Source organism: Talpa europaea (genome assembly GCF_964194135.1).
Source record: "Talpa europaea genome assembly, chromosome: 2".
Lineage (NCBI taxonomy): Eukaryota > Metazoa > Chordata > Mammalia > Eulipotyphla > Talpidae > Talpa > Talpa europaea.
The window spans coordinates 150,111,312-150,132,543 of record NC_140068.1 but is presented as its reverse complement, the minus strand read 5'-3'; the positions used below and the strand labels follow the sequence as shown (position 1 = coordinate 150,132,543).

Below are 21,232 nucleotides of genomic sequence, written 5' to 3'. Positions count from 1 at the left end.
ACTACAGATTTCACCAGTTCCTTAATAATTGACATTTCATTTCCAGTCAAATAATGCTGCCACCTTGTACATAAATGATTTTGTCTCCATGCAAATAACTGTAGGGTACACCGCTAAGTGTGAAAATCCAGGGTCAGAGAGCATATGCCTCTCTAATTATGACTGATATTGTTAAATTGTCCACAGAGAGATTGTACCAATTTACATTGCCAACAAACGAGTATGCTTCAGAGTCAGCTAAAAGGCTTGTAAAAGCACAGATACGTCGTCGGCCCCAGTTTCAGAGTCTCTAATTCAAAAGGTTTGATGTGGGACCTAAAGATTTGCATTTCTAGCAAATTCCCATTGACTATTGTTAGGCCAGGAACCCAACAAGCAATGCAGTGAATTGATTTGGCTTCTCCCACTCCAGGGAACTCTTCCCTCAAATTCAGCAATGCCCTCTTCAATTCTGTGTTTTTTTTTTCCCCATCTCCATTTCCCTTGACTTTTCTATTGCCTCTTCAATATTTCCTTTGTGTTTTTGTTTTTTGTTTTTTTTTAAGATTTATTTACTTATTTGTACAAGCACTGGGTAGTCAGAAGCACGGGAGGGTGAGAGAATTCACCAGAGCCAGAGTGGGGAACAGAACAGGCAGACTGACAAGTACACTGCTGAGGGGAGCAGCGGGAGCGGCAGGAGAGGTCTGCGCACCATGTGGGACCTTCGCCGGGCGGCCGGGGATAGAACCAGCGCTGCAGAGGCTGCGGGCAGCTTCGCAGCCCAGCACTCAACTGCTGCGCCACGGGGGAAACCCTGTTGTTGTTTTTTTGTTGTTGTTGTTGTTTTTTTAATTATCTATTCCTATTTGATTCTGTTAAGTGTTCTTCCCTGCTACTGTCGTCTTGTTCTTTCACTGTTCTTAATAGATCAGGCTCAGTTTATTAGCCCACAGGTTTGCCCAAAGAAAGCCCACTTTTGCTCGGGACTAGGAATATGGAGACAATGTAAAGGCTGAAGCCACCTATGGGTTCTGATGGGAGATCTCACATTGATGGGACAGAATCCAGATCCTAATGACTTCTCTTTTTTTTTTAATTTTATTTATGCATACAAGAACTGGGGTACAGGCCAGAGGTGCAGGGGGTGAGAGGACTCACCAGAGACAGAGTGGGGAGCAGAACAGGCAGACTGACTGAAATACACTGTTGAGGGGAGCAGCGGGCGAGACAGGAGAGGTCTGCGGTGCCATGTGGGTCAGCTCCCTGGCCAGGGATCAAACTCATGCTGCAGTGGCTGGCAATAGTTTCATAGTGCTGAGACTTAATCACTTGTGCCACCAGGGAGGAAGCCCCTCTAATGACTTCTTTGAACCTTCTCCATGCATGCATGAAATCAGACCCACATTTCACATTCTTCTTTCCTTCCTTGCCATCAGAGTAACTTAGCTTAATAAAAAATCAACCAGTAAAAGAAAAATGACAATTCTCTGCCACACCCTTCCCCACTCCCAGCCCCCATCCTGCAACACAGAAACAAGTTTAGTTGTACAGGGTGTGCACTCCATAAACCTGGCAGGTACAGCCACTGCCTGCAGGTATAGTCACAACGCAGACATTATGCTTCTTTTCTTGCAGATGACAGTGTTTTTTTGGTTGTTTTTGCTTTTACAAAATCAAGATAGTACCCTAACTTTCTGACATGTTCATGTGTCATTTCATTTCCAGCAAGGCGACCCTGAGGACTTTCAATTATTTGGGCTGTTTCATCTGACATTTGCAGCCACGCTTCTAAATGACGTTTGAAGATGTCATCTATTAACTTCTTAATACAGGAGATCAGCACTTAGCTGACTTCTGTTTCCTCTCACTTCCCTTATTTCTCAAAGTAAATGCGTCACAGTTTGGGTCAGAACAGCAGTGTTGATGGTATGACTGTGAACGTTATTCAGTGATGAGTCAAGCAGCAGTTATGATTATGTTTCCTTTCCTTTCTTGGGTATTTTGTTTGTTTGCTTTTCCTGGTATTTTTTTGAACTGTTTATTTTCCATCACTCTGATTTCCCTGTTCTGCTTAACAGGCTGTGGCTGTTCAGCTGAAGACCATCCAGTGATTTTTCCTACCTGTTCAGTGACCTGAGCAGTAAGTGGGAGCAGCAGCCCAGGCTTCATGGCAGGCTGAGGGCGCTGTCTTCAGTGGGGAACTGCCAAATGGTTATCAAGGCTCCAGTGGCTGCATGGGGTGAACTCAGGAGCTGGAGCTGGAATGAATTCCCTCTTGGTCACAGCCTTTTCAGCAGGACACTGCTCTTCCTTTCCAGAGTCTTCAGGAGCTCTGTAGATGTCGCTCAAGCATGCCCTCCGCGGGTGTTCACCGGAGATGGTGCCAAATATCTGAGGATCTTCCTGAGCCAGCATCCACCACCCCACAGCAGACCCACAGTGTGAGCGCCCTTCCTCTTACATGGAACAGCAACGCGCACCGAGCGCAGAGGAGAGCCTGTTACGCAGAGCAGCGGTGTGCAGGCTAACCTCAGACGCGCCCCTGGTAGGCTGCTGATCAGCCCTGGGTACTGTCACCATCAGAAGTCAACCTCAGAATGCTGCCTGGTATCTGGCTACTGCAGTTCCCGGGAGTGATGCTAAGGAGGAAGCTGGAAAATGGGTACAGGCTGTCAGCTAGGATCAGGGGGTCCATTTATCAAACTGAATGAGGAACAACCAGGTGTCTGAAGCCCAGACGTCCCAAACCCATCTATAAACTGAATGGGAAGCAATCACTTGGAGTCAGGGTGCCCCCAAGCCAGTAAAAATTTACTATTCAGAACACCAACACCATAATACAGTGCCAAAGCTACGGACCAAAACTCATTTCCAGAAAACAGGTTAGGTAGCCTGCGAGACTCTGCGCCTCAGTAACCTAGGACACCCCACAGACCCCAACTAATCTGCAAGAGACAACACAGAGACACCCAAGAGCCAAACACCCCCACTCTTTCCCATTATACCTTTATAAACACCTGCTTTTGGTCCCCTCAGCGGCAACCTATTTGGGACCCCTCTCTGCTCAGAGAGGGTTCCAGTCCTTCTTCTTACCTGTCAATAAACTTCTTGGTTTCCTGCCCAGTTCTGGTCTCCATGTTGAATTCTTTCCTCACCAAGACAAGAATGAAGAGCTGTCCCTGGGTCCCCAGACCCCAGATGGGATGCAAAGCTACCCACAGCAGGAGCAGCAGTAGCTAACTTCAGCGCAGCTCACTCACCAGAATTCTGGGGAGCAAGGTCATTGACATCAGCCAGGTTTCAGATGATAACAATGGCAAAACCTGCTACTAGTTTCTCCCAGGTTCTCTTATTATTCCTCATAGAGATCACGTTTGCTACTGTAAATATGCAGCTTGATATGGAAGGAGACAGGAACCTCCTAAGTACTTTTTTTTAAAAAAGATTTATTTATTTATACAAGCACTGGGTACAGTCAGAAGCGCAGGAGGGTGAGAGAATTCACCAGAGCCAGAGCGGGGAACAGAACAGGCAGTTTCTCAAAAGAATCCTTCTCCAATAATCCAGCATAGGAGACAGAGGTTTGACAAGTGGAATTTCAAGAATGATGCTGGGGAAAAATTGGCCATGAGGAGCATTGGAGTATTCAGCATGCAGACTTTTATTTAATCTGGGCCCTGTAAGCACTGTGCTCTCCATACTTTCTGAAGTACAGTGGACCACCAGGTTCAGAATTTCCCCTCCTTAAGTCATCGAACTTCTACCTTCAAAACTACATCCATCTGATAGTTTCGGTCCTTTGTGTCATTTCAATGGATATTTTGAAAAGGAGAAATGGTCCATTCACCATGTGTGTCCAGACTATTTTTCTCGAACTAGTTTAACACAGGAATTAGATTTAGGATAGAATTTTCTTAAAGTTATTTCTTTTGTCATCTCATTCTCTGCTTCTGAGGTCCCACTGCCCTCCTACTGAAGTATATCCTTCAGAGTTTAGATGTGATGGTGAAAAAAAATTCCATTTTGGTCCATTTTGTCAAAAGTTTGATTTTTTTTTTTTTTTATAAGATGAAAACCCTTGCGATCACTTTCCAAGTCAGGAAACAGAAATTTGTCAGCCACACCAGAAGCATGTCTGGGTTCCCTCCCAACCACAATGCCTATCCCCCCCCCCAAAATCACTTTTTCATATTTCTTTAAGTGTACTCCTCCAAATTATAATTTAGTCTTGCTCCTTGATTTGATTCTTTTAAGTGGCCTTTAATATAATAATTCTCTCATTTCTTCCTTTTTTATACAATTTATCTATTGAATATATCAGCTATTTGACATACTGTTCCCCACAGTCTGAATTCTGCAGATTATACATTTAAAGTGTATTTTAATATGTTTCTTTTTTCTCTATTTCCTATATATTAGTAGTTGGATCCAGAGCTTTGACCAAACTCAGGCTTAATCCCTTTGGGAAGACTACACATCATTATGAATTTTGTATTTACAAGTTCTTAATAGACTTCACTATCCGCAGCCTCTGCAACACAAGTTCAATCCACAGTTGGCCAGGGAGCTACCCACATGGTGCAGCAGACCTCTCCGGTCTCACCCGCTGCTCCCCTCAGCAGTGTATTTCAGTCACTCTGCCTGTTCTGTTCCCCACTCTGTCTCTGGCGAATCCTCTCACCCCCCACACCTCTGGCCTGTACCCCAGTTCTTGTAATCATAAATAAATAAATCTTTTTTTAAAAAGCCTCTTAACAAAAATAAAATAAAATAAAATTATGTCAAAAACGGGGTGGGACAAGGAGAAAACAGATATGTTGCAACTTCCCAGGGCAAGCAGCCATCGCCCCCACCCGCATCAACAGTTTTTGTGAACCCAAGACTACACCAGCCCTGTCCAGGCCAGTGAGAGGTGGGGTGCACTTCAAGGGGGGACAGAGAGCACACAGAGCTATTCCACAGATGCACACCCAGATGGGAGCTGTAGGAACCCCCAACAACCCCCCAACCACAGCAGCCCCCATGCTCTGGTAGGAGCACTCAGAATTCATGCCCGCTGGGACTGCAGTGGCCTATGCCTAGAACAAACCCGAAAGCAAACAATGGGGAGAAAAAAAAATATAAATTGTCAAGCAAGCCCTCCTGAGAACAACACACCATAGAAGGAAAATCAGCCTCCAGTACCCAACAACACTGACCTGGAAGAATTTCTCTGCCTGACAGATAAAGAATTCAGAATCACCATAATTGAAAAATTTAAAGATGCAGAAAAGGACAAGAATGACATGAGAGGGCCTCCCCTGGTGGCGCAGCAGTTGAGCGCTGGGTTGTGAAGCTGCCCGCAGCCTCTACAGCGCCGGTTCGATCCCCGGACGCAGGGCGAGGGTCCCACATGGCGCGCAGACCTCTCCTGCCGCCCGCTGCTCCCCGCAGCAGTGTATTTCGTCAGTCTTCCTGTTCTGCCCCCTGCTCTGGCTCTGGTGAATCCTCTCACCCTCCCGCACTTCTGACTGCACCCAGTGCTGTATAAATAAATAAATAAATCTTTAAAAAAAAAAGAAAGAATGACATGAGAAATAGAATCAATGAATAGAAGAATGAGACTGAAACTTTAAAAAAGAAAATAAAGGAACTGCAGGGTGTTAACAGATCAATAAAAAAGTTAAGGAGTTCTGGAAAAGCCATGAAAATAGAATAGAAGAAATGGAAGAATGACTCAGTATTCTTGAAGATATGGATATAAAAAAGAACCAAAAAAGAAAAGAAAAGAGAGGTATGAAGGGAAAAGAATGAAGTAACACTTCAAGAATTATGTGATGGGCCTCCCCGGTGGCGCAGCGGTTGAGCGCTGGGTTGCGAAGCTGCCCGCAGCCTCTGCAGCGCCGGTTCGATCCCCGGCTGCTCCCCGGCCACCGGAGGAGGGTCCCACATGGCGCGCAGACCTCTCCTGCCGCCCGCTGCTCCCCTCAGCAGTGTACTTCGGTCCTTCTGCCTGCTCTGCTCCCCGCTCTGGCTCTGGTGAATTCTCTCATCCTCCCGCACTTCTGACTGTACCCAGTGCTTGTATAAATAAATAAATAAATCTTTAAAAAAAAAAAAAAAAGAATTATGTGATACCATGAGGAAAGGAAATGTAAGAATCCTAGGAACCCCAGAAGGTGAAGAAAAAGACAAGGGAACTGAGAAACTATTCAAGGAAATAATTGAAGAGAATTTCCCAAACATGAAGAAGGAAATGAAAACCAACATACAGGAAGCTATAAAAACACCAAATTACCATAATGAAAGTAAAACTACAGCAAGACAGATAATAATAAAACTTCCAAGATTCTGAGACAAAGAGAAAGTAATGAAGGGGAAGAAACAAATAATCTATAAAGGAAAACTGATTAGGCTGACATCAGACTTCTCTGAAGAAATACTATCGGCAAGAAGAGAATGCAGTAACGTATTCAAAAACTCCGAGACAAAAAATGCCAGCCAAGAATACTATATCCTGCAAAACTCTGTATGAGGGAAAAATAAGGAACTTCTCTGCCAAACTAAATCATCAGAAACTCACTGCTAACCCCCCCACTCCAAGAAATATTACAAGAAGCCTTAAAATCTAAACCAACAGAGGAATGAGCAGGAGGAAATGAATAAGGTTTTGAATAGAACCACAAAACAATGAACAAAATGGGCAATTATAGACTCCCATGTATCAACAATCACCCTAAATATAAATGGACTAAACTGACCACTAAAAAGACACAGAGAGGAATAGAGGATTAGAAAACAGAATTCAACCTTCTTCTGTCTCCAGAAAACACACCTAAGTGTCGAAGATAAATATAGATTGAAAATAAAGGATTAGAAAACAATTCTAAAAGCAAATGGCTTCCGTAAGAAGGCAGGGGCAGCCATACTTACATGAGATGAAATAGACTTCAAACTAAAAAAGGTGACTAGAGACACCAATGGACACCATATAATAATGATCAAGGGGACAATACTCCAGGAGGTTATAACTCTCATTCATATATACTAACCAAATGAAGGGGCACCAAAATACATTGTCATCACTATCATCTCTGAAAACAGACATCAGAGAAAATACACATGTAATAGAAGACTTCAATACACCACTGTGACCAGTGGACAGATCAATGAGATAAAAAATAAACAAGGACACAATAGCCCTAAACAAAGATCTAAACTACATTGGCCTAATAGACATCTATAAGAAACTGACCACCACCACCCCCCCCCCGAAAAAAAGAAAGAAAAGAAAACACATTTTTCTCAAGTGCACACAGATCATTCTCCAGGAAAGACCATGTACTGGACCACAAGAAAAACAACAAATACATGAAGATTGAAATCAAACCATCTTCTCTGACCATAAGGGATCAAACTAGAAATCACCTACTAAAAGAAAGCAAGGAGACACCCCCTCCCCCACGCACCATCACCACCTATAACATGGAGAATGAAGAACATGCTACTGAAAGACCACTGGATTAATGAGGAAATCATAGAAAAAAATGAAGGACCGAAGTGCACTGCTGAGGGGAGCAGCGGGTGGCACTTGAGGGCCTCCCCTGGTGGCGCAGGCACTTGAGCGCAGTGCTGTGAAGCTGTGCACAGTCTCTGCAGTGTGTGTTGAAGGGTTCCACATGGCGCGGCAGACCTCTCCTGCCTCACCCACTGCTCCCCTCAGCAGTGTATTTTGTCAGTCTGCCTGTTCGGCTCCCCACTCTGTCTTTGGTGAATCCTCTCACCTTCCCACGCATCTGGCCTGTACCCCAGTTCTTGTATAAATAAATAAATCAATCTTTAAAAAAAAATACCTTGAGACAAATAACAATGAGGACACAATGTTCCAGAATATATGGGACTGCAAAAGCAGTATTAAGAGGACAGTATATAGCAATATAGACACACATCAAGAAACAAGAAAGAACCCCAAAACACAACCTAATCTCCCATCTCAACGAACTAGGAGAACAATCCAAAAGATCAAGGAAACTGAAAGCTGCTTCTTTGAAAAAATAAACAAAATATGCAAATTTCTAGCCATGCTCAGAAAGAAAAAATGGGAGAAAAACTCAAATTAATAGGATCAAAAATGAAAAAAGAGAAATTATAAAAGATATAGCAGAAATCCAGAGGAAAATCAACGACTATGATGAACAATTACATGCAAACAAGCTCAACAATGTAGATGAGATGGATAAATTCTTAGAACTATATAATCATCCAAAACTTAATAAAGGCAAAATAGAACACCTAAACAAACCAATTAAAAGCAGTGAAATTGAAACAGTTATCAAAACCCTCCCCAAAAACAAAAGCCCAGAATGGGATAGATTCACAAGTTTTACCAAATGCCTATCTTACAAAAATCAAGAAGGAATATTACCAAATAAATTTTACAAAGCCAAAAATTGGGTACAATTGTACCCAAATAAAATCTTACACTAAAACCAAAATCAAACAAAGACAACACACAAAAAAGAAACTCTAGGCCAATTTCCCTTATGAACACAGATGGAAAAAAAAATCCTCAATAAAATCTACCAAACTGAATCCAATGGATCAAAAGAAAAATACACCATGAACAAATGGGGTTTATCACAGAGACAAAGGATGGTTCAACATTCAAAAATCCATTAATAATGGGCCTCCCTGGTGGCGCAGCGGTTGAGCACTGGGTTGCAAAGCTGCCCGCAGCCTCTGAAGCACCGGTTCGATCCCTGGCTGCTCCCCGGCCACCGGAGGAGGGTCCCCCATGGCGCGCAGACCTCTCCTGCCACCCGCTGCTCCCCTCAGCAGTGTACTTCAGTCCTTCTGCCTGCTCTGCTCCCTGCTCTGGCTCTGGTGAATTCTCTCACCCTCCCATGCTTCTGACTGTACCCAGTGCTTGTATAAATAAATAAAATAAAATCTTAAAAAAAAACCAAAAAACAAAAATCCATTAATGTAATCCAACACATCAGTAAAAATCAAAATCTTATGATCATATCAATAGATGTTGAGAAAACATTTGATAAAGTTCAGCATTTACAATGAAGGGCCCTAAAATACTTGGGATAAAAGGAACATACCTTAACACAATAAAAGCCGTATACAACAAATCCACAGTTAACAGCATTCTCAATGAATGCTCAGTTCTAAAAGCGTTCCCTATAAGATCTAGAACAAGACAAGGATGTCCACTCTCACCACTGCTTTTCAATATTATACTGGAAGTCCTAACTAGAGTGAGTAGGCAAAAGAAAGACATACAAGGAATCCAAATAGGAAAGGAAGTAGTACTATAATTATTTGTAAATGATATGGTAATATATAGAGAGATCCCTAAAAATTCTATGGGAAACTAATTAAAACAATAAACCAGTTCAGTGAAGTAGTAGGTTACAAAATCAACACACAAAAATCAGTGTGAAGAGGAAGAAATTAAGAAAACCACCCCATTTACAATTGTACCCAAATAAAATAAATACCTAGAAATAAAACAAAACAAAGGAGATGAAAGACTTATGCAAAGAACATTACAAAACATTGTTAAAAGAAGTAAAAGAAGACACAAAGAAATGGAAAGACATTCCCTGCTTATAGAATAGCAGGGATAATTAACATTATCAAAATGGCCATCCTACAAAAAGCAATTTACAGAATCAATGCAATTCCAATAAAATCTCAACAGCGGGGCCTCCCTGGTGGCACAAGGGGTTAAGCACCGCACTGTGAAGCAGTCCGCAGCCACTGCAGCACCAGTTCCATCCCCAGCAGGCCAGGGAGCAACCCACATGGCTCAACAGACCTCACCTGTCTCCCCTGAGCAGTGTATTTCAGTCAATCCGCCTGTTCTGTTCCCCATTCTGTCTGGTGAACACACACACACACACCCTCTCGCTTACACCCCAGTTCTCATATGCATAAGTAAATAAATCTTTAAGAAAAAGAAAATACTGGACAAGTCACCAGTGAGGCAATGGGTTTAAAGAAAGGCAGTTTTGCTGCAGGCAAAGCCACGGTTTTACAGACTGGAAATGAAGATTTTTATGGAAAAGTTAGCTTCAAGATAAGGACTCTCAAATCAGCATTAGCTCCCTTTCTTACACAATGAAAATCTCTGCAACTGAGCAAACTATCTTGAGATATGTCCGAGGTTGATTTGGTCATTACTTGCATATGGTGATACAAGTACTGCAGGTGGAAATAAACAACAGGTCTATAGCCCACAACAGTTGCGGCCTCCCCACAGGCAGGAAAACGCTGACCCCTGGGACCAATGGTCTTGGGAATCCTCTCCTCCCAGGAGGGCCTGAGTCCACAGCCTGTGGGATTACGGGAAGAAGCCATGGGCTTCAGGCCTCATTAAACTGGGGGGATGGGGCCTCCCTGGTGGCACAATGGGTTGGGATGCAACCTATGAAGCTATCCTCAGTCACTGCAGCAGGAGTTCGATCCCTGGTGAGCCACGGAGCTACCCACATGGTGCAGCAGACCTCTCCTGACTCGCACGCTGCTCCCCTCAGCAGTGAAATTCAGTCAATCTGCCTGTTCTGCTCCCCACTCTGTCTCTGGTGAATCCTCTCATCCCCCGCATCTCTGGCCTGTACCCCAGCTCTTGCATGCATAAATAAATCTTTTAAAAGCAAATGGTGGGGGGGGGTGGAGGGAGAGAGGTGTAGGGGGAATGGGGAAAGGGGTGACCATCTGGGCCCAGTGTAGGGTAAATGGTTTTCAGGCTTTTCTTCAATCCCACCATTAGGATCAACCTGCCTGATGGGGCACCCGCAGTTGTCACATTATTGCAAACTGTCTTGTTGACTTCTGTGGGCCATAGTAGGAGTACTGAGATAGTCACCAAGAGAAGCAGAAGCAGGAGAAAGAACAGGAGAAAGCAAGCCAGAAGAGAGAGAGCGAGCAGCCCAGAGTGAAGACGTGTGGGGGGCTTGGGGGCCTGCCAGCCTCCTGACCCCCGGCACCCCTGCCTGTCCTGTACCTGTTTGCCACACTCCATGTAAAGCTCAATAAAGGTCTGAGAAAGCCACTGAGGGCTCCAGGCTCCTCCTTTACCCCGGTCTGCTCTGCCCGCTATCCTACCCGTACCCCTAGCACCCCCAAAACTGCAGGACTCGGCTCTGTGCTCCCCCCCGGGGCAACCCTGCCGGGCCACACTTCCGCCTCCCCCCCCCCTCGCGGCGGCGGCGGCGGCGGGTGACGTCGCGCGGGCGGGGCTTCCGCTTCCGGCGGCGCATTGTGACGCAGCGCCTGCGGCGGCGGCGCGACGGGCCGTTGGGGCGGGGCCCGCGGGGGAGGGAGACGCCGCCGCGGTGACAGGGCGGCCGCGGCTGCTGCTGAGGCGACGATGGCGGAGGGGCCGGAGGAAGCCCGGGGCCTCCCTCCCGGACAGGACGACGGCGGAAGGGACGCCCCGCCCGTCCCCTCCCTGAGGGGCGCGCCCGCCGCCGCCCCGCGCCCCCGGGACGGGCCGCCGAGCGAACCCCAGGCCCCGGGCCGGCCCCCCGCCCCGGGCCTCGCGGCCGCCGAGGACTCGGACTCGGCGCCGCCGCGCGAGGCGGGGAGGCGCGGGGAGGCGGGCGCGGGGCCGCAGGAGCCGGCGGCGCGCGAGGGCCCCGAGGCGCCGCGGGAGCGGCCGGCGCGCCTGAGCGCCCGCGAGTACTCCCGCCAGGTGCACGAGTGGCTGTGGCAGTCCTACTGCGGCTACCTCACCTGGCACAGCGGCCTGGCCGCGCTCCCCGCCTACTGCGGCGCGCCGCCCGCGCCCGGCCCCGCCGCGCCCCCGCCCGCCGCGCCGCCCCCCGCGCTGGCCTACTACAGCCCCTTCTACTTCCTCAGCGCCGCGGCCGCCGCGCCCGGCCCGGGGGCGCCCCCCGGCCCCGCCGCCGTCGCGGGCCAGGCCCCCCGGGCGCCCCACGCGCAGGGCTCCGGCCGCGCCGCCCCGGGGTCCCGCGCGGCCGCCGCCGCCCCTTCGCGCACCCCGAGCGAGACCGGGCGCCAGGCAGGTGAGCGCGCCACGGCGGGGCTGCGCCGAGCTGGGGGACCCCCCCACCCCGGGAACCCCCCCGGGGGGAGCCGACCCCCCCCCCCAGGCTGGGGACGGGGAGCCGGCGCGCCTTCGCGAGTGTGCCTGCCGCTGCTCGCCGGTTCTGCGCGCGCCCCCGCTGGCTCCCCAGGCGCGAGGGGCCCCAAGTGTGCTGCCCCCCGACTGGAGACGCTTGCTGCCGGCACTCGCCGTTCCCACGAGTCAGTGCAGCTTTGCTCACCCTCTTGAGCCCCGCGCCCCAGAAAGGGAGGCCCGGAGCTGGGTTCTCGGGTGGCAAACCCATTGGGGCCCGGGTGGCGGGACGTGCTGGAATTAATGCAGACCCAGGGTCGCCGTGTGGCGTGGCGTCCGAGCCCGCGGCCGCGGGACGGGATGTGTGTGATTAGTATAATAATTACTTACGGGCTGCAGGTCCGAGGCGCGAGCTGGTGAATGTCCGAGGCGGTGGCGGGAGGCCAGACGGAGCTGCGCGCCTCTCCCCGGCTCCGTGGTCGGGCGCGTTGTTTACCTCCCCACGGACATGACGGCCCTTGGAATTAGTTACGCCTTTTAGATTAGTATTTAAACTCTTTATCTTGTGCAGCCACAGCTGGGTGGAACAAGAACTAGTTACTGCCCGAATTTTATCCCGGTCAGAGTTGAGGCAGATTGCTAATCATTGTAGCTGTTGGAAAGCTAAATGACTAAAGGGTGCTGTGAGGAACACAGGGGTTTCCTATATACTCGTTGTCTATACTTCACCTTGATTTTTACTAAAAAAAAAAAAAAAAGTTTAATTTTGTGTCATGGAATTGCAATCCCTAGATTCTCACTTGAGTCCCTAGTGAAATGTATTGAGTACCTTAAATTTGTGTGAGATCATGTTTAAACATTAAAGGGGTGAAAGCGGACTTTAGTTTTTTAAATTTATTTTTGCATAGAAGAACTGGGGTGTAGGCCAGAGATGTGAGGTGCCAGAGGACTTGACAGACAGTGGGGAGCAGAGCAGGTCGGATCTACTGAAATACACTGCTTTAGGGAGCAGCAGGTGAGACAGGAGAGGCCTGCAGTGCCAAGTGGGTCAGCTCCCTGACCATGAATCCAACACAGGCTTTCCTGTTAAGAGCGCTGAGACTTAACCCCTAGGCTGCCAGGGAGGCCCCCTGAAAGCAGACTTTAAACTGCTCAGTAAGTAGTAGAATAGTGCTGCTGTTATTAGCATGTACTGTTGATGAAGTCGATACCAATAATTGTTGCAAGGTTAGAAAAAATTTTATTAGCTGGGTGTGTACCTTGACTTTATGTTCTCTGTTTATTACCTACTTTGCATTCTAAGGCTTATGTGAATCAATGGATTTTCCTAACCTTTTTTTTTTTTTTTAAATTTACAGGCAGAGAGTATGTTATTCCATCCTTGGCGCATAGATTTATGGCAGAGATGGTGGATTTCTTTATTCTCTTCTTTATAAAAGCAACCATTGTCTTAAGTATTATGCACCTCAGTGGAATAAAGTAAGTTAAACCCATTTGCAGAAATGAGAGATCTTGTTTTGCTCAGTCCTACAAGTGACTGTATAATCTGACAGGGTTTCGACACTTACAAAAGACCAAAAAAAACACATTAAATTCTGCAAGATCTGTGGTTATTTCAGCTCTCGAAAGAGGGTAAAAGAAGTCTTCAGACCTGGTTTGATTTTATTCAGCTATTTTCTTAGGCTGGGGACAAACTTCTCTTGAAATCCGAACACAACGGCATAAGGAGCTTTTGGTAGATGAACATTAATAAGCTACCTAGATGGCATTTCCAAATGGGATTGCTTTTGCTATCAGGCATTTCCCAAATCAACTACAAAGTGAGACATTTATAATTCTTTCAGAGTAATAATCATAATAGCAGTTATCATTGGCTAAGTACCTTATACTTACTAGACATTGAGCTCACCTCTTTATAAAAATTCTGATTTACTCTTACCACAACTGTGAAGTAGAGGTAAACATCTCCATTTCACAGAGATTGAAATGTGGGATTACAAGAAATTAAAGCCAGAATTCACAGAGGTACAAAGGAATACATGACAGAGTCAACATATAAATTCTTGTAGTCAAATTTTAGGACGCCTGCCAGGGGTCTGAACATTACTGTGATTCCTTCCTTTCTCTTCTCCCTCTCCTACCTTCCACATCCAACCAAGTGGCAACTCCTTTCTGTTCAATCTCCTGCATAGCCTTCAACCCACACCAGTTCCTGGTTACTGTCCTCTCTTTCCTGGCTGGCAGCAAAAGTATTCTAACTAGTAGCTCAATAGTCTGTCTCTGTAGCCTTCTTTCAGTCCTCTGTCTTGAGTAGCCTGTTGTGTCTCAGCCCAGTCTCTGATGTAAAACTAGAGATTATAAGTTGATTCTGCCCTTCTCCTGCCTTAAAACCCTTCCGTGGTTTTTCTTTGTCTTCAGAATAGTCTTAACATATCCATATGGTATACAGATGCCCTTATTTTTTAATCATTGTTAACTCTTATTCTTAATATGGGTGACATACCAAGTGTTTATAGCTTGTATCACACTCTTGCTCCAAGATTTTCTCTGTTATTCCCTCTCTCTCTGGAACTTCCTTCCCCCTTCTTAGTCTGATTCTCTTGTCTTCATCCTCAGAGCTCAGCATCAATGTCGTTTCTGGGAAATCTAAGTGTACCTGGCCTATGTTTTCCCAGTACTTTATGATTTCCTATATAGTACTCGTGGCATTTTCCTGATAGAGGCCACATGGAAGTCACTCACCATCATCTCTCCAGAGGTAGTACAGTGTATGCTTGTGGTAGTAATGCTTATTTGTTGAATAAGCCAATGAGTATTTTCTGAAACTAAATTGTTAGAAACCAAAGATAGTTTAGCATTTCAATTTTAGTTTATGACAACACTGTTGGGGGAAAAAAATCAATGTAACTGCTCTGATAGCTATATCTTTATAACACAAAACTATTATTTTGTGTAGGGATATCTCTAAATTTGCTATGCATTATATAATAGAAGAAATAGATGAAGACACATCAATGGAAGACTTGCAGAAAATGATGGTTGTGGCTCTTATATACAGATTACTAGTTTGTTTCTATGAGGTAAGTTGTTAATTAAAACAAACATTAATATTTAACATTCTAATTTCAGATTCAGTCCTAGAATAAAAAAGTGATGGAAATTATCATACTTTTCAAGTTGAAACAATTCTCAGAATGGAGACATTGTATAATTTCCTTGTAACATATTTCAGTCTTATGGCCCAAATACATACTTGTAAGTTGGTTGTGGAACTTGAAATGTATTTTACCATAGGAGAATCTTGCTCAAAAATACATATGGGCCATAGAGAACTATATAGTAGGCACCTTGTGGTATTGAAGATGTTGGAGACTTTCAGAAATGTGTCATAAAAGGGTAACCTTTGAGTAGTCTGTGAAATTGTTCCAACTTCAAAATTTTGAAACATAAATAACACGACATGAAATTTTACCTTTAAAATTGCTATTGTTGAGCCAGTAAATTATTTTTTTTAATTACCCTTCTTTTTTTAGATAATTTGCATTTGGGGAGCTGGTGGAGCCACCCCAGGGAAGTTCCTGCTAGGGCTTCGAGTTGTGACATGTGATACATCAGTGCTGATTGCACCAAGTCGGGTTTTAGTGATTCCTTCTTCAAATGTTAGCATTACAACGTAAGTTCTTAGCCAACTGGATACTTCTGAAAATAATTTAAAAACAAGTGTAATTCATAAATTATTTTTATGATGCAGGTATTTTTCTTTTCTTTGTGGCATATAATAGCCATATTTTTTCAGGTTTAAAACAAAGCATATCCATATTTTTCAGCTATGACTGTAGATCTCTCTTCATTATACATTTTTAAGAATCATTTTATGAAATCTATGAAGTCACCATAGTAAGAGGATGATTTGAGTGTTGATGATATAGATAACTATAATATCCGTGTCTAGCTTTATTCTCTAGATCTGTGGATAGTCCTTTTAGTTACTGATCTACCTTGCGCTTCCATTTGATAATCCCTGTCGTTATCCTATCTTGAAAGGGCAGTATGAGATTTGAGAGCAATGTATGCGTGCATTCTGATCCAGCTCTAAAGTGATAGTGTGTGTAGTACTCCTGGTACTCATGGCTAGCTTTTAGCATCTGGCTCCGGGAGAAGGTACAAATAGTGATAATGAAATCTGTAAAGATAAGTAGGAGATGATCTGTTGAGCAAAACAAGATACTGGCTGGAATTGCTGCCAGAATGATTCAGAGCTGGATTGTTATATAAAGAAATATGAACAAGAGACTCTAAAATAAGTCTTGATTTTGCTGACATACTCAAAATTTCCTTTATGGTTATGATCATTCTGGCTACTACTTTTAATTAGAGTCAAAATGACTATAGTGTTTATTGAGCACCTCTTATATGCCAAGCACTTTCAAGAATATTGCTTGTGTATTACTCACTTAATCCTCACTTTATAAGATAGGTACTATTATCTCCTTTTTATACGTGCAAAATAGATCTGAAGCCAACTAGTCTGAATGAATTCCTAGCTCATGTTTTGCCACTTTGCTTTTCAATAAAATGAAAGATGGAAATCTAATATGAAAGTAGGATAATTCTCCATTCTGAGCTATTGCTAAAAGCTTCTTAAAGCTTTCCATAATCACAGGATCTCACAAAGAAAGAAGAGAACTGATAAAAGAATACCAAGTAATTTCAAATATGAGTACTTCATAGAGGGTAGAAAATGGGGCTGCAGTGAGCACTCAGCTTTTAGGCTGCTAAAATGCACAGTAATAAGTGACTATTTAGAAAAGGTAAGTAAAGGGAATAGTTCTTCTGGCAAAATACTAGAAAATTTTATAAATCTTTAGCTCACAGTGTAAGATATCTACTTCACATTTTAAATATATTACTGCTTTTCATGTAAACATTCTGTCTTACGTTGATGAAGTCTTCAGAAGTAACCCTGGTGGTTTGTTCATAATACAATGTTACTTGAAAGTATTCAGATATCAAAGGAAATCAACTACACTATAAATGTTTTAAATACTTGTTTTAAACTTGATAGAATAATATTAATCACTTTGTGATTGATACACAACTTACCTCTTTTTTTTTTTGCTTTAATTTTTTTAGATCTACTATACGAGCTTTGATCAAGAACTTTTCTATTGCTTCTTTTTTCCCTGCTTTCATCACACTGCTGTTTTTTCAGCATAATCGAACAGCGTATGACATTGTAGCAGGAACCATCGTGGTAAAAAGGAATGGGGTCAGATGATGCCCGAAAACGCCCTGAATTCCATACTCTATGGAATACTGAGAAGACTAAATTATGTATCAAGGCCATCAGTATCCCCGGGCAACATTGATGATTTAGAAATTAAAGCAGTCACTACAGTGTGATCCAGGTGACTATTCTGAAAGTATTGATTTTACTTGAATGCCAAAGAACTTTTCCAGAAGAAAAATCTGTTAAATTCAAGTATTAAAATTTTTAGATCGAAAAGAAGGCAAGTAGTTTCATAATCAACAAGGACAATGTATACTTTCTTAAGATCTAAGAGATTAGAATTTGCTGAGAGCATTTCCAGTTTTGAAATCTCCAAATGAAACTTTAAAATTTTATTTTGGTTTACCCCAAAATGATGGAAAATGTCCAGTTGTGTTTTGTAAACACATTATTCATCTTTTAGTTAACACTTCTTGGGGAAATTGTCTTTGCTTTTTAGGGGGGCGGGCGGAGTAGGAACACAGTATCAGATAAACCATTATCTCCCATCCCGGGAGGGGTGGTGATTAGCTGCAAGAGAAAGGGGCAAGTGAGGCAGGCCCAGCAGTTCCTTCACCTGAAGTTTTAAAATCTGTACTGCAGTTTACTGTGGGAATGATAAACTTTACAAGTATTCTTAACACTTAAATGTATATTTTGGGCAAGTTTTGCATGACAATGAAAAAGTATTGCGTCATATTGCTGTTACTGATTCCTTTAAAGAAAAGGTAAGTTAGTGATTACTTTGGGGGGTGGGAGTAAAGTTTCACTGTAAATTTAACTTAAAATTTATGTGCAAGTGTTTTCAGTGCCCTAAATCAAACTATAAATATGTAAGGAATTATTACTTCCATCAAACTGTTGCATATTTACTGTAAAACAATATTCCCAGTATGTGTGCAGCATGAAGAAAGTATTAGTGCTTTTCAGTGTGTTGAATATAACCCCTCTTCATGTGCAGAATATTCATGTACTACTTCCTTCTTTTATTTTATATTGTTCCATGACTTCTGACGCATCGATGAGTCAAATAATCTTATCCTTTCATGATTAAATCCATGTAGCTTATGGAATATTAGTGATTTCCCATTATGGACTATATGGAAGAGTAGCATTTATTCTAAGTTCTTTGGCTCTGTGGGCCAAAAGCTCATTTTGAGCCTGCCAAGGATGATATTTGAAGGAAATGTTAGGCAGAGTAACATTTGTGCATTGCCATTTTAATTTATTCTTCCGTTGAATCAAAGTTGAAGAGTTTTAAGTGTGCGCGTGTTTTTGTTGGATGGCCCAGGGAGCTGTGTTGAGATATCCTGAACTAAAATTCTTGTTTCTTAAGCATCTCCTCCAACCCTGCTATTTTCCCAGAAAACACTAATCGGTAGGCCTTATTTCTTCAGTTTTATAGCTAATTGGTAGGCCTTATTTCTTCAGTTTAATAGCAAATGCAGACACATCTGTCATCACTGAATCAGTTTTTAAAGTGGGTTTTTCTTTGAAAATTGTGAATAGATTCATACTTGATGTTTATAAAAACCTTAACAGTATCTTTAATACCTTTTTTATTGTAAAATTTCATAAACCATGTTTTCCAAAATAATTTTATATTAAATCCAACATCACAGAAAGCCTGTTAAGTATGTCAAAGTAGTCACTTGTAGCCTCAGGGAAGATATTAAAAGTGTTATGGCCATTCACAGTAGGAAAAGACCTCATTTTTTTATTACGCTAGAAATTAAGAAGTGTTATATAGATTTACCACTTAGCATTGGCATATACAGTACTTTTGCCACTGATTGGCATATAAGTTAAAATGCCCTTTAGTCATTAGCTCCAGAATTTAACTTTGATGTATTAATTTCCTCCCAAATAATTAGATGTACCTTTTGACTATTTTTATTTATACAGTAAAACAAAAGCTAACAAGTAGTCCAGTTTAATTTGTTGTTCCTAAATTTATACCACATTTGCAATATTACATGTGTAACTCATTCAAATTAAAATCTGTATAGGTTTTTGTAGGTTCACTTAGATCCACCTCTGGATTCAAATTATATACGACATAGCCCTCTGAAATAAAGTATTACTTTGTCTTTACAAAAAAATCCAAGTCTGTTCCTATTTATGAACTCAGTGCTTAGGGAAAGAGTTTGAGTCCCAAATTGTTGGGGAAAAAAGGACAAAGTGATGGGGCCACATGTTTATTTTTTGTGTGTGGGGAGAGGAGGGAATGGAGCCTCCCTCTTTTCAGAACACTTTTTAGTGTATTACATGTATGGAAGGGCTGATTTTCCACGTCAGCGTATAATTCTGATACTGCAACTCTAGCCAAAAAAGGGCAAAAAGAAAGTTGTCTTCATAGTGCAAGCATTATTCATCACTTTTACAAGATAAGAAATAAGGAAACAAAAATTTGGAGTTAAGCTGAGTGAGAATACGATTTCAGAGACCAGGCATGTTAGCTTAGGGATCTAGAAAAATCTCAGTACCCATTACTAAAAGTAGCCTGGCTGGCTAAAGCATATTGAGAAAAGTCTGACATATGAATGTTCATGCTGGGCCTGGGTAGGTAAGTGTGAGTGATGGCAAGCCATGCTTTTGAACTAATCTTCGACTGTGGGGAAAAAAGCCAATACTTTCTTGAACGCTAAGCCTTTTCTTTGAAATACTCCCCAGCTGACATTTATCTAGCACTCATTTGGAAACTTTCTTTTTGCCTAACACTGTTTCATTCAAATATTTAAAATTGAAAAACAGGCATTATATTTGAGGGCCACTGTACCTAGATTATAAAAAAATGAGTACTGTGTTTCTGTTTTCAGACCTCTACTTATTTTTCATTAGAAATTAAATGGAACTTTAATGAAGAAAGCACTAACTCTCCCCCGCTAACCCATTTTTCCCAACTCCCACTCCCCACCTCTGGCAATCGTCAAAATTCTTTTTTGTCTTTCAAGTTGGTATTTCTTTGTTTTGGAATTTTTTGGTCTAAGATTCCACATAGAGATCAAACACTATTTGTCTTTCTGACTGACTTCACTTAGCATAATGCTGTCAAGTTCCACCCATGTTGTCACATGTCAAGATTTCACTTTTTATGGCCAAATATTCCATTATATGTAAACAATCATCTGCCCCTTAAGAATGTTATGGTCAGTTACAGACTGCATGGAGCACAGCGGTGCCTCTGGGCTATACCGTTCAGCCTAGGTATGTAGCGGGCCATGTGGGTCTGTGTGATTGCACTCTGATGTTGCAGTGATGAAATCCTCTAATGCCATGTAACTCCGAGCATAGTCCTGTTGTTCAACAGCACTTGCCTGTGTACCAGTTTCTTTATTCATCCATCAGTAGACACTTGTTTCCATATTTTGGCTATTAAGAATAATGCTGCCAGTCCTCCCCTGGCGGTGCAGCGGTTGATCACCTCGCTGTGAAGCTGTCTGCAGCCTCTGCAGCGTGGGCTTGATCCCGGCCGGCTGGCGAGGGTCCCACGTGGCGCGGCAGACCTCTCCTGTCGTGCCTGCTGTTCCTTTTAGCAGTGTACTTCGGTCCTTCTGCCTGCTCTGTCTCTGGTGAATCCTCGCACTCTCCCGTGCATCTGGTCTGTACCCTGGTTCTTGTATAAACAAACAAATCTTGAAAAAAAAAAAAAAGAATGCTGCTGCCATGAACAAGGGGGAACAGGTATCTTTTCAAGTTAAGTGTTTACATTTTCTTCAGATAAATACTGAAGTGAAATTACTGAATTATTTGATAGTCTTTAGTTTTTAGAGGAACCTCGATACTTTCTGTATTTGTGCAGAAGCGTTCGCTTTCCTCCACGTCCTTACCAACACTTATTTCTTGCTTTTTTGATATTTGCCATTCCAACAGGTGTGAAGGGATCTCCCTATGGTTTTAACTTCCTT

General features: G+C 43.3%; 1 protein-coding gene across 1 annotated transcript; it reads left to right on the top strand.

Moving 5' to 3' along the window:
• Positions 1–11,344: 11,344 nt before the first annotated feature.
• Positions 11,345–17,333, top strand: FAM8A1 (family with sequence similarity 8 member A1; the record flags this gene model as incomplete). Its single annotated transcript, XM_084228935.1, has 5 exons — positions 11,345–12,002; positions 13,414–13,534; positions 15,012–15,135; positions 15,589–15,728; positions 17,189–17,333. The coding sequence occupies 5 exons, from the start codon at positions 11,345–11,347 to the stop codon at positions 17,331–17,333; spliced, it is 1,188 nt and encodes a 395-aa protein (XP_084085061.1).
• Between the last annotated feature and the right edge of the window lie 3,899 nt (positions 17,334–21,232).